Below are 14,404 nucleotides of genomic sequence, written 5' to 3'. Positions count from 1 at the left end.
CTTCATATAATATTAACAAAATAGGGTATACAAAGGCCTACACGCAACATGTCTTCAAATACCAGCAACATTGCGACTGTTTTTTTTGTTGAACTATTTTGTTTAATCCTTTTTTTAGTCAAAATACAATAAAAGCAAGGACTAAAAACTAACCAATTGTATAGAAAATTGATTCATCAATCGTATAAAATTATGATGGCATGGCTAAATGTGCTATATAGCTAGTAATATTCGACGGAATATCAAAATCGAGGAATATGTACAATAGAACTTTAATTCGTCAGTATATTTACGGTATATTTTGAAAATGAGGCAGTATGTTTCGGTATATTTCTGAGGGTCGGACGGTATATATTATCGATAAGTCCGCGGTCACTCTGGCTATGAATTTTGTTTCGCGTTGTTGTTCCAATTTCTTGCTTAAAAAAAGTGATAAATATAGATAAAGTGAAGCACTGCAAATGCTTTTAGCACATAATCGGGCAAGAACACCGCATTCGATTAGACAAGTTAGCAAATAAGTGGCAAGTGCTGGCCAAGCCAATTGATTAAACGCCCTAATTTAACTAAAATATACCAGGCGCGAGTGACATAGAGAGAGAGAGAGAGCGAGATCGAAGCATTGAAAAGCTGCCAAAGAAATCTTGCCACCAACACACATTTTTTGCATTCACTCTTTGCTCTCGGCCGCTTTCATCGCGTGTTGTTTGTGTGTGCGTGTGTATATATTTTGCCGCGTTGCCTTGCTGGCTCATTCGTAGTCTCCTGAATTGGTTTTTGTCGCTGGGAATCGCCCGAAAGCGCTGTTGGAAGAGTGTGCAACAAGAGGCACGTGAATGTCGCAAAAACACCAGAAGCAGTCCTACCAACCGCTCCCCACCGCCGCGGCCGCCATGGACAATCCGGCGATGACCCAGAGCAGTAGCAGTAGTGGCGGCAGTAATGAAAATGTCGCCAACATACCTCCGACTTACTCGTCACAACAGTTGATGCCCTCGGATTCCGACAGCATGGAAGAGGAGCGTCAGCTACGTCCCACTGGAACTGCAGCCAACCTCGGTGCCGGCCTTGGCTTACCGACCGTGCCCACGCGCCTCTCCGCGGTCGGCCGGTCGCAATGGTTTACCGTTTCCGTGCTCTGCTTTGTCAATCTCATCAACTATATGGACCGCTTCACGATTGCGGGTAAGTGCTCTCTTTCTTCTTGACAGCATTCTCAGAAAAGCCGTTACTCCCAAAAAGCGAGGGCTATTGATTGTGACGTCAGTTGTTGTTATTTACTTAAAAGATAAGGAAAAAGTATTGTTGATGATAGAAAAACAGCCGTTATTATATGAATATTATTGTGAAGTACAGGGTCGGGTCTGTCGAGAATTGACAACAGAATCGTACGAGTTGTGTATGTGATAAACGCCTTTGGGGATGACTAATCAAGCGTTTACATTTATTTTTGAATCATCCGATTCGAAAATACGTACATACATACATATGAGCACACTCATTTGGATACTTTTTTTATCGCTTGCTAATAATATAGCTATTTGCTTCCTCTCTTTGGGTACATTTCCACGGGAAATCAATCAAATCGGGGGTGCGATATCAGCACCTGACCATGGGGTGGGGGCACCAAAGGCTGAGCCTCAAGTGGCTCCCGCCCGCGTGACAATTGACAGAAATCGTATGTTATGGAAGTACACTCCCCTCTCCTCAAATATCATCTAATTTCTGGGTAATCGTTTAGATTCGTGTTAATTGTTTGTGCTCTAATGCGGGTCTTTCTAAGTTTTCAGCTTCAATTTGATACTAAAACAATAATTTGTGGGCTTCCTTCGGCGTGCAAGACGAGAAATAATGATACCAGCCAAGTGTCAAATTGTCTAAATTCCTAGTAATTGACATGATTCGAATAGAATCTTTCTGTTACAATGCGGGCCTCTGAACTTTCAAAAGAAACAATAGCAATGCCTCCGTTTCGAATAGCTACAATTTTGAAGTCAATTCGTCTACATTGTTTCTTTGCGGCTCAATGCGGGTCAGCTTTCGCTCACATTAACGATCTTGGAAAAGTCTCTGGTCTGTGAACCTGAACTTTGCCAATTGCGATATCAGCGAAAACTCTTAGCCAAGCCAAACGCACACCAAGGTCAACAGATAAATAATTTTTCACAATTTGCGCTTCCAGAGAGATTAAATGTGAAGACAATTGGTTGATTGATATAGAATCGATCACAAATTGATTTTAAACTCATGTGTTGATATTTTAACCCCTTTGTAGTAAGCTTTTAATGGGTGGCCCAAATGCCTAATATATGTATATGTATGTACATACTCGGATATGTGGTGTATCGTATGACTTTTAATCAAGCAAAGTCGGTCCCGTCAGACAGGAAGCGGATTTGCACCGAATTCTTTACCGAAAGGGCGATAACATTTACATTTAAAGCTTCCAATGAGTCCATCATCCATCATTTGCACTCACTCGCACTCATTTGGGGGGGCCTCACTCATTCATTGACTCCACTCCCCCCTCTCTGCCGCACGAGCTCCTACTATCTTATTTGCTGACTTCCACGCAAATTCATATTTGCATACCCTTGAAAACAGGGTATTATAGCTTTGATCAGGTGCCTGTAACTACCAGTATTTTCCAGATTTCCTAAATTTTTCATATTTTGCTTGTGCCTCTAATTAATTAGGAATAATTTTGTATATTTAGAACAAAAGCTAAAATAACGGCTATCACATCTCTTCTCTCCAGTCGTGTCTTATCAGTTTCAGTGGGGCGCAGCTGGTGGGGCCAGCGGCCATGGGACACGTGTCGGGAATTTGTTTAAACAATTTCGAATTGATTAGATTGGCAGTTTCGTGGGTTATTTATTTACTTTTTGGTTGGCCTTTTGTGTGAATTTCAACATTTTCCACATAGATAAATAAGCAACAATACATTTACTGTTAGCTACATATATGCATATTTTTATACCCGATACTCAAAATGAGTATTGGGGTATATTAGATTTGTGGTAAAAGTGGATGTGTGTAACGTCCAGAAGGAATCGTTTCCGACCCCATAAAGTATATATATTCTTGATCAGCATCAATAGCCGAGTCGATTGAGCCCTGTCTGTCTGTCCGTCTGTCCGTCCCTTCAGCGCCTAGTGCTCAAAGACTATAAGAGATCGAGCAACGATGTTTTGGACCCAGACTTCTGTGATATGTCACTGCTACAAAAATATTTCAAAACTTCGCCCCGCCCACTTCCGCCCCCACAAAGGACGAAAATCTGTGGCATCCACAATTTTAAAGATATGAGAAAACCAAAAAGGTAGAATTGTAGAGAATGACCATATCTTTAAGACTGCGGAATCTGAATTGGATCGTATTATTATTATAGCCAGCATCAAGAAAACAATTTCATTTTTTCTCGCCCTGTCTCTCTCTAACACACACGTAGCATAGGCGGCTTTGCTTAGAGTAAAACATTAGCGCCTAGATCTCAGAGACTACAAAAGCTAGAGCAACCAAATTTGGTATCCACACTCCTAATATATCGGACCGAGACGAGTTTGTTTCAAAATTTCGCCACACCCCCTTCCGCCCCCGCAAAGGACGAAAATCTGGGGATATTCAAAAATCTCAGAGACTATTAAGGCTAGAGTAACCAAATTTGGTATCCGCACTCCTGTTAGATCTTACTATAAAACGTGTATCTCAAAATTTCACCCCACCCCCTTCCGCCCACACAAAGGACGAAAATCTGTTGCATCCACAATATTGCACATTCGAGAAAACTAAAAACGCAGAATCATAGATAATGACCATATCTATCAGATTGCTGAATCTGGATCAGATCAGATCATTTTTATAGCCAATAGGAACAAATCAATTTGCAGTGGCTCAGACTGATTTTCTGTCTCTCTCGCACGCACTCTTTGTCGTGTCGTTTAATATTAGCGGCGACTGCCGGAGGAGAGCCATACTGACTTAGTATCGGGTATAACTGTAGAGTTGCGGTGTCCGCAGCAACTCACAACGTTCCCCCTCGTTATATATATGTACATGTATATATGCATATGATGTCTGTCAAGTTCAACGTGATGCATCTAATTAATATTTTAAGTACGTCTTGGCCTTTGCGAACGACCCCCGACTTTGCTATGGCCTGGTATTATCTCTACTCTTTTCGGTCGAGGTATTCGCTAACTTTTGGCAAAAAGCCTCTTAGGTTCCTTTAAATGGTGGTTCTTGTTGACACCGAAGTGAACTTTGGATCAAAGATCTTCTGATGGTACAGGAATCGGTTATTTTGGTCGCCAGATATGTAGTCTGAATGAACGACACATATGTATCTCTACATAAATCTGTTGTGCCATGCCTCCTACGTAATTTTCTTGGCCACCTTCCAAGGCGCCAAATAGAACAATTGTCGCTGTCCAATTGATTGCAAACAGTTGGTTGGCTTATAGGATCTGCAATGTGATAAAGAGTATCTTTTGCAACCATATTGAGGTGTTAGTTTTTTCTCTTATTTCGATTTCATTATGCGCTTATTTTGCATTTCGTTCAAAGTCGCTGAGTTTGTTTTTATGTCCACTTGAAATGTTTTCTTAACAAAGTGTTTAGGGTACCCACCGAAAAACTTTCCATTTTGTTGCCTTCATGGTTGGAGAAAGAAATAAACAAAATGAGTAGAAACCTTGACACACCGAAGTGACGTATACCCTTGGATGTACATATGTATGTATATGAATATTAACAGAAATATTAGACAGCGGAATGCATATGCATGGATTTGGTTAGGAAAATACCATTGGCTGTACAGAACCTTTCCCAATTCGTATTAAGACACACCCGTTCCATAATACTTTTGTGCTTTGGGTCTTGCATTATGCAAAGTTTGTTGTAGTTTTTGTAGTTGTTGGATTTTGCACTATTTTGCAGCGTCACTGATTCTATTGTGGCCTTTTTCAGTTCAACGAACTGCAGAGTCAGGGCAGTGGCAGTCGGCGACTTGCAAAATAGACATTTGCCTCGAAATTGAATTAACCAGAAACCCGGAGTCACAATACGAATAACCATAATTCAATCTAGTTAATCGGTCAGTCGCCTGTTGGGGTAGGGAAGGGAATGTCTATCTGAATGCGGTAAACAGGGAAATGTAGGGACGTTTTCTAAGTTTTGTTTGCAAGCTTTCACAATTGATTTCCATTTGTGTTTATTTCCACCTGCCCCAAAAATGAAAGTTTTTCTCTGCAGCGAAAGTCTCTGTCGCGCTGCTCCGCCTTTCAGGTGCAAGAGCACTCCAAATTTCAACCCAAGTGTCTTTTAAATATCCCGATTGGCTAATCATTGTCCGATTTTAAAGCTTACGCGGAGACGTAGTAGTAGCAACAGTCTCCGACCTCCCCCCTTTTGGCCAGGTCCCCTGTCTACAGTACGTTTCGGCAGTGTAAGAATATGATACTGTATCAATTATTCAAACCGATTTGGCTATCAAAGAGAGCCATTGGCTTTTTGTTATGCGACGTACTGTCTTGTGCTAAATAAAAGAGAGCAAACAAGAGTGCCGGAGAGGCCGAGAGGTTGAGAGAGCCAAACTGGTTCTTAAATGGCCACACTCGGCATTCCTTATGCGAGAACCCGATTACACCTCGTGTATGGGAGGGAAAGACCCCACTTCACCACACCACACACTCCTCTTTTTCTATCGCGCTTTCCGTCTGTCCCCACAACCCCTCTGCCATTCCACACCCATCGCATATCGCAATGCATTGCACACACACACAAGCACACACTGTTTATCGTGTGGCGTCCTCCAACCATTACGTCACTGGGCAAACAAAAGCTCTGATTGGTCGAAAAACATCGTACGATAAATTTCTCAAAGCGAATCGAGCAAAAAGAGACCCAGAAAATGAAATAATTAATAAGCAAACGCTGATTCACGTCCCTCTTCGTGCCACGTTCGCCTAAGCATTCGGCTCCGCTCGGCTAGAGTTCGTTGGGGGTTCGTTCGGCCCACAACTTGTTGAGCTTTTGCTGTTTTGTTTGTGTTGTCTCTGTGCGGTGCAATTACCAGCTTTTGATCTCCCTCTCTCCGGCGCGCGCTTTCTCTCTTTCTCTCTCTCTCTCTCTCTCTCTCTCTCTTCTGTCTTTGCTCTCTCGATTGTCACTTTATTTTTGGGTGCTCGAGCACTTTTTTTGTAGACCATTTGACCGCGTACATTGGCCCCGTACGCTGACGGGGGGCTTAAAAGCCATGCTTGAGCTGCAAGTAGAATGTAGGAAATAGCGTTAGATGCTCAAACAGTTATTGGCGGAGGTCGTTTTGGCCATTAATGCGGCTTGCACATCCGTTTGATAATGAATCTTTATACTATGCGACAAAACGTGCCGCCCAGTTTTCTTTGCATGAAACGGAAATAAACGGCTATTTGTAGGCGAAGGTGATTCATAATATTAAAATTCATCTTTGGGCTCGTCTTGACACGGATTGAGATACTCTCCTATATGTGTACATACTTATGTATTTATTTCGAAAGCGGGGACGCCCATATCAAGATGCATCTGATAGCAGTGCGATATTCCTAATAGATCGAGCGATTTGCATTATTTACTAACAAGTCTTGGTATACCCATTTTTAGCCACTCATAGTGATTGATTTTGCCACTTTCTGCTGCTTTTAGTTTGGTTGTTTTAACATTTTAACGAGTCACGGTGAAGAGGAGTGACTGTGTGGCTGTGGCGTGCTAATTGAGGAAGGTACCACCGGAACCTCTCACCACTCCCATCGAATTCCATGGGGCTTACGTAAAGCACTCGAATATAGCATACTCATATTAACAATTTATTTATTTGGACAATTAGCGTCTACTGGTGTTTGAAATAGGTAGTACACACCATAAAATATCATACATATAATATTTATGTATACATCACGCGCTCCCAAGTTGTATCAATATTAAAATTCTTTTAATTTCTTGCAGGGGTTCTGAAGGATGTGCAAAACGACTTTCAAATTGGCAACGATAGTGCGGGACTCCTGCAGACGGTCTTTGTCATATCGTACATGGTCTGTGCGCCAGTCTTTGGCTATCTGGGGGATCGGTACTCCCGGCCGTGGATCATGTCCGTGGGCGTGGCCCTATGGTGCACCACCACGCTGTTGGGCTCGTACATGCAGAGCTTCGGCTGGTTCATCACGTTCCGGGCTCTGGTAGGGATCGGCGAGGCCTCTTACAGCACGATAGCGCCTACGATAATATCGGACCTCTTCGTGGACCACATGCGCTCCAAGATGCTGGCGATGTTTTACTTTGCCATTCCTGTCGGCTCCGGTATGGGGTAAGTTCTATGACCCACAGCAGCGGCAGTAACGGTAGCTGGAGAGTAAACAGGGGGCTTATCAGTGGATCGTCTGGGTGTTGCGTCTTCGACTTTGTCACTCCTCGAGAATCCGTTATCAGCTGCTGACAACAGCAGGACGGGTGCAAAGTTTGTCTTGGGGCTCGACTCAAGGGGATGCTCTAATCAGCGTAGCGTGAGAAAAGTCACGTGACTTCACCCGGATCACCTTCAATTAAAAATGGAACTGGAAACTGGAATTGAAATTGATTTATTTTTGGAACGAAGAGATGGCTTGGCTCTAATTCAATTAAAGTGGGGTCAATTGGGAGGGGGGCCTGTTGCGTTGATTGAAATTTATGCGCCGCGCCAATTGGCAGCCAATGCAATGGCGGACCAAGACTCAACTAATCGCAATCAACTCTATATGCTCTCTTCTACCCTTCCAGATATATTGTCGGCTCGAAGACGGCTCACCTGGCCAACAACTGGCGCTGGGCGCTGCGCGTGACCCCCATCCTGGGCGTGGCTGCTGTCCTGCTGATTATGCTGATCAAGGATCCGGAGCGCGGCCAAAGCGAGGGCTCCCACAGCATGGAGGCCACCTCCTACAAAAAGGACATCAAGGAGCTGCTCAAGAACCGCTCGTTCATGCTCTCCACGGCCGGATTCACGTGCGTGGCCTTTGTGGCCGGAGCACTGTCCTGGTGGGGACCCTCCTTCATCTACCTAGGCATGAAGATGCAGCCGGGCAACGAGAACATCGTTCAGGACGAGTAAGTGTACAATCCTCCCCCTGCTTCCCTGCCCTCAATGTCCCCGAAATTCCCCAATCGAGCTCGGCGCCTTATACCTTTACCTCTGGTTCTATCATCGAAGCATCTCGTACAAGTTCGGAATAGTCTCGATGGTGGCGGGCCTAATCGGCGTCCCGATGGGCTCCGTGCTCGCCCAGCGACTGCGCAGTCGCATGGAGAACTGTGACCCGTACATCTGTGCCGGAGGACTACTGGTATCCGCGCCCATGGTGTTTGCTGCTCTTGTGGTGTCGCGGACGAGCGGATCGCTGTGCTTCTTCTTCGTGTTTCTGGCCCAGGTGGCCCTCAACCTGTGCTGGTCCATTGTGGCCGACATTCTGCTGGTAAGCTGGCCGAAAAGTGTTTCTTAACAGAAGCAACAGCAGCAAAAGCAGCCACAACGAAAGCCGATTACTAATGCGCCCATCCCCAAGGCCCCAAGCTCGCAGAACAGTTTATACTCTTCGCCTAAGCTTTCTTTCAAAAACTAACCTGTTCTATCCCTCCAATTCCAAAATTTTCCCCCCCAATCCCAGCGTTGCATTCAATTTCGGAGTGATCACAATGGTGGCGGGCCTGTTGGGCGTGCCGCTGGGCTCGTTCTTGTCACAGTATCTGGTGAAGCGATACCAATCGGCGGATCCGGTCATCTGCGCCTTTGGCCTGCTGCTCAGCGCCCCGCTACTGTTCGGCGCCTGCCTGATGGTGTCGTCCCACGAGCTGGGCACCTATTTGCTAATATTTTTCGGACAGTTAGCTTTAAATTTGAATTGGGCGGTTGTGGCGGACATCTTGCTGGTAAGCCGAAAGGGAGAGACACCTACCTCCTCCAACAAATTTATCCAGTCTTGCTTTTGTAATTTTGCACTCACTTTTTGTTTAAATATCAGTATCGTAACTGTAATTACAACACGTACAACACGTAATCTTAATATTAACTTTTTACTGTTATAATGAGAACACTATCCCACCCAGCCACACACACACAAACACACATACACAGCATGCTTACACTCACACTCTAACCAATATACACTTTTGTGTTCTTCTCCTCCGCATCCTGTCTTACCGGTGGTGGTCGTTGTCCCTGTCAGAGAGAGCCTAAAAGGAGTCTTAACTCTAGGGAGTGGTACTGACTTAATAAACCCTTAAATGGTACACATTTCAAAAACCTTGCATTTATTAGGATATTCTAGTCTGGATATCTTATTCATATATCTTTTACTTTAAACTTATATTTCCCTTAAAGATGTGGCTTTTTTGCAACTATCTTAAAGGTGATAAATGCACTGTCCCTTTTTTTCCCTTGTACCCCCCAGAGAGAGAGTTGACATTTCTTCTTATTACTTTTCTTCTTCTTTCTTTTTCTTTGCAAATGTAAAGCTCATCTTTATTCTTTTATATTCTGCTCCTTGGCATTTTTCACCCCTCTACGCCAGCTGATGGTTGTCTGGGGGTGAAAGAGAGTGTGCCTGCCACCCCCAGACACTTGCACCTTGGAATAAATTTCATCACACTCAACCCCCCAATGGGTAATGGGATGGCAACCTTATTACAGTCCCACATGGCACACATCCCACAAGTGCAAGCCAACGCGTCATACCCGGCATACCCCCCATAACCCCCATACCCCAATGAAGATAAAATGTCGAAATTTTCGTATTTATATTGTACGCTTCTGTCTGGCAGTTTTTGGGGTTATCTGCACTGGCGAAGTCACGTTTGCTGGCTGCCAACTGATAAGCGAGAGATAGTCGCACTCCAGTCACACATATAGATACGTACTAGTAAATACTCTGTCAATCAGATATTGGTTCGTTCTTGATTACTTTGATTTCGGTACGATTCGATAAAGAAACTTTAACGAAAGCTGATAAGCAGAATTCATGATCGATTCGATAGTAGATTTATGATTTAGTTAACTACGTATATGGTGTACCTAATACAAGAACGTATTCCATTTATGTATGACCTTATGTTTGATACTTGACCCAATTCGACCCTGAAGGGGTAATTCCATTTCAGATAATGATATAATCCGTATCTTGTAAGATTAAACTTCTTATCTGTGCTCTACTTCAGAACTCGAGTCATACAATTTCCACCACTTAAACTTAGCTAAGAGCCATAGGCATCTATAAGATTCCTACTTGGGAGCTTCGTCTGCATTGTGAATGGTCAGGGAGAGCTGTTTAAACAGCTGATGTGCGCAACCTATGCGCCAAGACAGTGGATACTACTCGTAGTATATAAGTATATATTCGTACTGAATCCAAAGCCACTTGAGTACTCGCAGACGTAATACTTTCAAGTGGTATGTATGTATGTTATGTGGCCTGTTCTAAATTTGGCAGTACGTCAGACCATACTATACATATGTACATATGTATGTGTATATACTATACGTACACCCCTCTCAATGCATTATACTATTTTATTTTATTTGGTTCCGAGTTTCTTTTTTACCACGCACTTGATTCGAGTGTATGCTTCTCGCTTTTTTGTTGCCTTTTTGGCATTGCAAAATGATTCCGTTCCGTGACAAAAATAAGCAATCGAAAATGATTATCTAACCCAAAAGAGACCCAATGGTAGTGGTCCCACCCGAGGGTGGCGCTATTTTAATTGGTTCAGATAAGGAGCTTTGATTAGAAACCGGGTTTATCTAGCGTTTTCACTGGAATGGGAATGGAATGGCCTACACCAAAGTTAGATCTTTCGAGAATGTCTGCAGAAATCATAGGTTTGCTTTGCATAATTTCTGCTTCCGCTTTAGCACACATCTAAAAAACACACACGCGCAGACCTCCCAACACACACACACACACTATTGTAATTATAACAGTAAAAACTTAATTTTGCTTGAAAGAAACTCGAAAGTTAATCAATCAAAATTGGTAGATCAACAAAACAATGCCACAATCAAACAATTCAAGAACTTTCCACCCAGTAGTTGATGTCCGTATATCCTTCAATGCCGATCGGCATAATATAAAGATCCATAACGGTAAATTCTACATGTCGAAAGTACTGCTAGCAGCGCCAGAACTGTTCCCAGGCGCACGCTCGCCCAGTGTTCCCAAATGCCGCCATTGTTGACACGAACCTGCACGCGAATTGGGGCGGGAGCCCGTTCCTTATCCCCCGCATTGCCAAGTGGCTCCATCTGTGGCGAGCTTTTGGCATCATCGCAGCTTGTTTGATTGTGGCTGCTTCTTGCACACACGTACACGTACTCTAGAACTCACGCACACCTTCGCACCCTAATCGATTTGATTAAACATTTTTGGTTGTGGTCTTGGCTTAAAAATTCCATTGCATTGTTTTGTTTTGATGTTGTTGTTGGTAAAACCGCTGTTGGCTTAAATTAAACATTGATCAATCAAAATTAAACTAATATATATATTTTCCCTCGTGATGCAGTATGTAGTGGTGCCTACGCGTCGTTCCACAGCGGAGGCCTTCCAAATACTCATCTCCCGCGCCCTGGGTGATGCCGGCAGTCCCTATCTTGTGGGAGCGGTAAGTTTTAGGATCTCTTAGCTGTGGAAACCCATTACTTATACCTATGTATATGCTTATTTGTACCCATTTCAGATGTCGGAGGTCATCATGAAGCATCTGCGCAAGCATCCCGACGCTTCGGGCTTGACAAATGAACTGCAAAGCATGTCCCAGGTGCTGGAGGCGCAACTCGTCAATGCCACGGAAGTGGCCACGAAAGTGGCCTCGGAGGCTATCCATTCGTTACAAACTAATCTAACAAAGTCAGTTGACAAGCTGGCAGAACAAGTGGGTTTTGGAAGTTCTTTCTATACTGGACTATCTTAACTTTTGCTATTCCCGCAGTTTACGGAACTCGAGCAGTTTGAGGGACTTCAGTACGCGCTGTTCTCCACCAGCTTCGTGGAGGTGCTGGGCGGAATCTTCTTCCTGTTCACCGCCTGCTTCATACTCAAGGACAAATACAAGGCCGCGCAAAGTGTAGCTGGTAAGGATCACCCATGAGTCCGATGTTCTAGCACATGTGTCCTCTATCTATCTCGTTGGCAATCTTCTGTCAATTTCGGATCTTTTGTTTTGATTCTGTTGGTTTCGGCAGGCGATAAGGGACTAGCAGTGGCAGCGAAAGACGTCGAGTCTGTCAATTCGGACTGTCTCGTCCTGTACACTGACATTGCCCTGCGGGAACGCGCGTGATAATGTAAGGCGCCCTCGAAATAAACCTGTTTTGGCCTCAGATCCCATAAGGTGGGGTCCTCTAAATTCTCGTTTCTTTATACGTTCTGTTCTGCGTGCCTTTCATCGTTCAGCGTTGCGTTCTACTAATTCGACATGACCGCAAGGCCTGCCCTAACATCCAAATTGTCCTCAGTCCTCAGACATGGCTTTTCATATGTGTTCCTTCGCTTAATGGGATATATCTAATGAATTGTATTTCTTTCTCGATTTTACAGATGCTCAGGATCAGCACCAGCAGCGGGGCAACCAGATTGCCTAATACCAGCCTATACTGGAAGTTATGCTGCGCACTCAGAGCACTGATGTCATTTTGGGTGAACTCATACAGACTGAAAATCATCTTTAATTTAATCTCCACACACACACGCACACCACGGATTGGTTTCATTTGGAATTTGGATAATGTGTAGCCCTACGTAGGATACATGCTCAATTTCCTATCAGAAGGGAAAGGACAGATAGCCACGACATCCATACATACCTAAACAGTTCAGTTATGTAGATATATACATACATACACTTTCAATCATCCACTCCCAAACTCGCGAGTCATATACTTCTTATTGGTTCATTTTACCTGTAAACGATAATTTACGTAGTCGTAGATAGACCTAGTTCTCGTATTTTAGTCTAAAGAAAAATTAAAATGGAAAAAAAATACAAAATAAAACAAGCAAACACTTCAAGCGATTTCGAGGATGTTCTCCATTAGGCGGCCACTGCTCTCCTCTCCAATCAAGACCGAAACTGTTGTAAATAGTTCAAGAACCCTATCCTATTAAGTGGCAGAAGCACCGAACCGCACGGATTATCTCAGGCAACGTATGGAACGCATGGAGTGTCGATTGTTGCGATATTTATATACAATAAGCAACACATTTAGAGTATAATATATGAATACATTTGATTTGTAAATATGGATACGCATTGGGCCATTGTATAAGTGCATAGTCTCTATAGATAATCAATCTAATCGTAATTCTGTAATTTTATTTTAACTATAACTTTAATCGTAATCTTAACTCTAGATAGATTTGTGTAACAAATTGAATGAAATATCTGCACCCTCAACTATTACTGAATATTACAAGCTAACTATTTAAACAAATGGAAAAAATCCTTTTAGCTACAGAATTAATCTTCTGGGATCATATATGTTTTTGATGTTAACTCTTAGTCCAATGTTAGCCACTTCAAAACTGAAATAAAAAGCGACAAAAAGACTGCAAATAATCAAAATCGATATTCGGAATAACCCAAAGATAGGGCAAACAAATATGTGACAAATATGATTTGACAATTGAGGACTATTGGGGCAGTAAAGAATTTCAAAAAAATAATACCCAATGTACTTATTTCGTTTGATATTTCCGACGGAGGGAGTTGGTAACAACCCAGCCCGGCTGATAAGCGGACTAGTCTGCGTCGGACCATATGTATATGTTACATGTAAAATATACACATATATGTATTTTATATTGATAAGAAATACTTATATGCGAATCAGTTTTGTTTTCGCTTTTCCGCTGTTCAATGCGGAACCAAGCCCTGAATACCGCGACTAAGCGAATCTATGACATCCACATCGGCCCCATCTTTAACAGAAACGAGCAGTCGACTGATTAAAGCAGAGCCAGGTGTCGACAGCGAATCTCCGGAAGAGTTAGCAGCGAAGGCAGCCGCCGACTATTGTCCGCCCGTCAAGTGGGCCGCCATGGGCCTTCGGTTTGGGAATGGTTACTTTATTCCCATGGATCCCAACAATACTTATCCACTTCTTCAGGATGGATGGTCGTCTCGTTATGTTTTTATAGTCTTTTCTGTAGCACCCGAACTGATTTTTTTTTTGTTTTTTTTTTTTTTATTGAATTTAACCAATGGATCAGCGAAGAAGATATGAAGAAATATAAACGAAACAACTCCTGCAATATATACAAAGGAGGAGAGCTTTCATAGATATAGCACTACTTTTAATTGTTATAAACTGTAATGGGGACATCTGCGGACATACATAGTTGTTTGC

The 14,404-nt window shown here is 43.1% G+C and overlaps 1 protein-coding gene across 3 annotated transcripts; it reads left to right on the top strand.

Annotated features, from left to right (window-relative positions):
• The first annotated feature begins 388 nt into the window (after positions 1 to 388).
• Positions 389 to 13,515, top strand: LOC117192936 (protein spinster-like). 3 transcript variants are annotated; one of them, XR_004474466.1, is made up of 9 exons: positions 389 to 1,185; positions 6,985 to 7,342; positions 7,792 to 8,118; positions 8,676 to 8,937; positions 11,563 to 11,661; positions 11,737 to 11,931; positions 11,989 to 12,130; positions 12,242 to 12,390; positions 12,597 to 13,515. XR_004474466.1 is itself a non-coding variant. In XM_033397666.1 (8 exons), the coding sequence occupies exons 1-8, from the start codon at positions 837 to 839 to the stop codon at positions 12,638 to 12,640; spliced, it is 1,776 nt and encodes a 591-aa protein (XP_033253557.1). In that variant the 5' UTR covers positions 392 to 836; the 3' UTR covers positions 12,641 to 13,515. The 3 variants fall into 3 exon arrangements, 1 of the variants encoding a protein (XP_033253557.1); XR_004474465.1 differs by lacking the exon at positions 8,676 to 8,937 and adding an exon at positions 8,222 to 8,483; XM_033397666.1 differs by lacking the exons at positions 8,676 to 8,937; positions 12,242 to 12,390 and adding an exon at positions 8,222 to 8,483 and having other exon boundaries at positions 392 to 1,185.
• The last annotated feature ends 889 nt before the right edge of the window (positions 13,516 to 14,404 follow it).

Source organism: Drosophila miranda (assembly GCF_003369915.1).
Source record: "Drosophila miranda strain MSH22 chromosome Y unlocalized genomic scaffold, D.miranda_PacBio2.1 Contig_Y2_pilon, whole genome shotgun sequence".
Taxonomy (NCBI): domain Eukaryota; kingdom Metazoa; phylum Arthropoda; class Insecta; order Diptera; family Drosophilidae; genus Drosophila; species Drosophila miranda.
Note: the sequence above shows the minus strand (reverse complement) of the source record. Positions and strands in the feature narration are given on the sequence as shown.

Bases quoted from the DNA above. Each gene is read 5' to 3' on its own strand.
- LOC117192936 (XM_033397666.1), top strand. From the start codon at position 837: ATGTCGCAAAAACACCAGAAGCAGTCCTACCAACCGCTCCCCACCGCC. The intron at 7,343-7,791 runs GTAAGTTCTATG...CTACCCTTCCAG, and splicing joins CCTGTCGGCTCCGGTATGGG to ATATATTGTCGGCTCGAAGA. The intron at 8,119-8,221 runs GTAAGTGTACAA...CTATCATCGAAG, and splicing joins GAGAACATCGTTCAGGACGA to CATCTCGTACAAGTTCGGAA.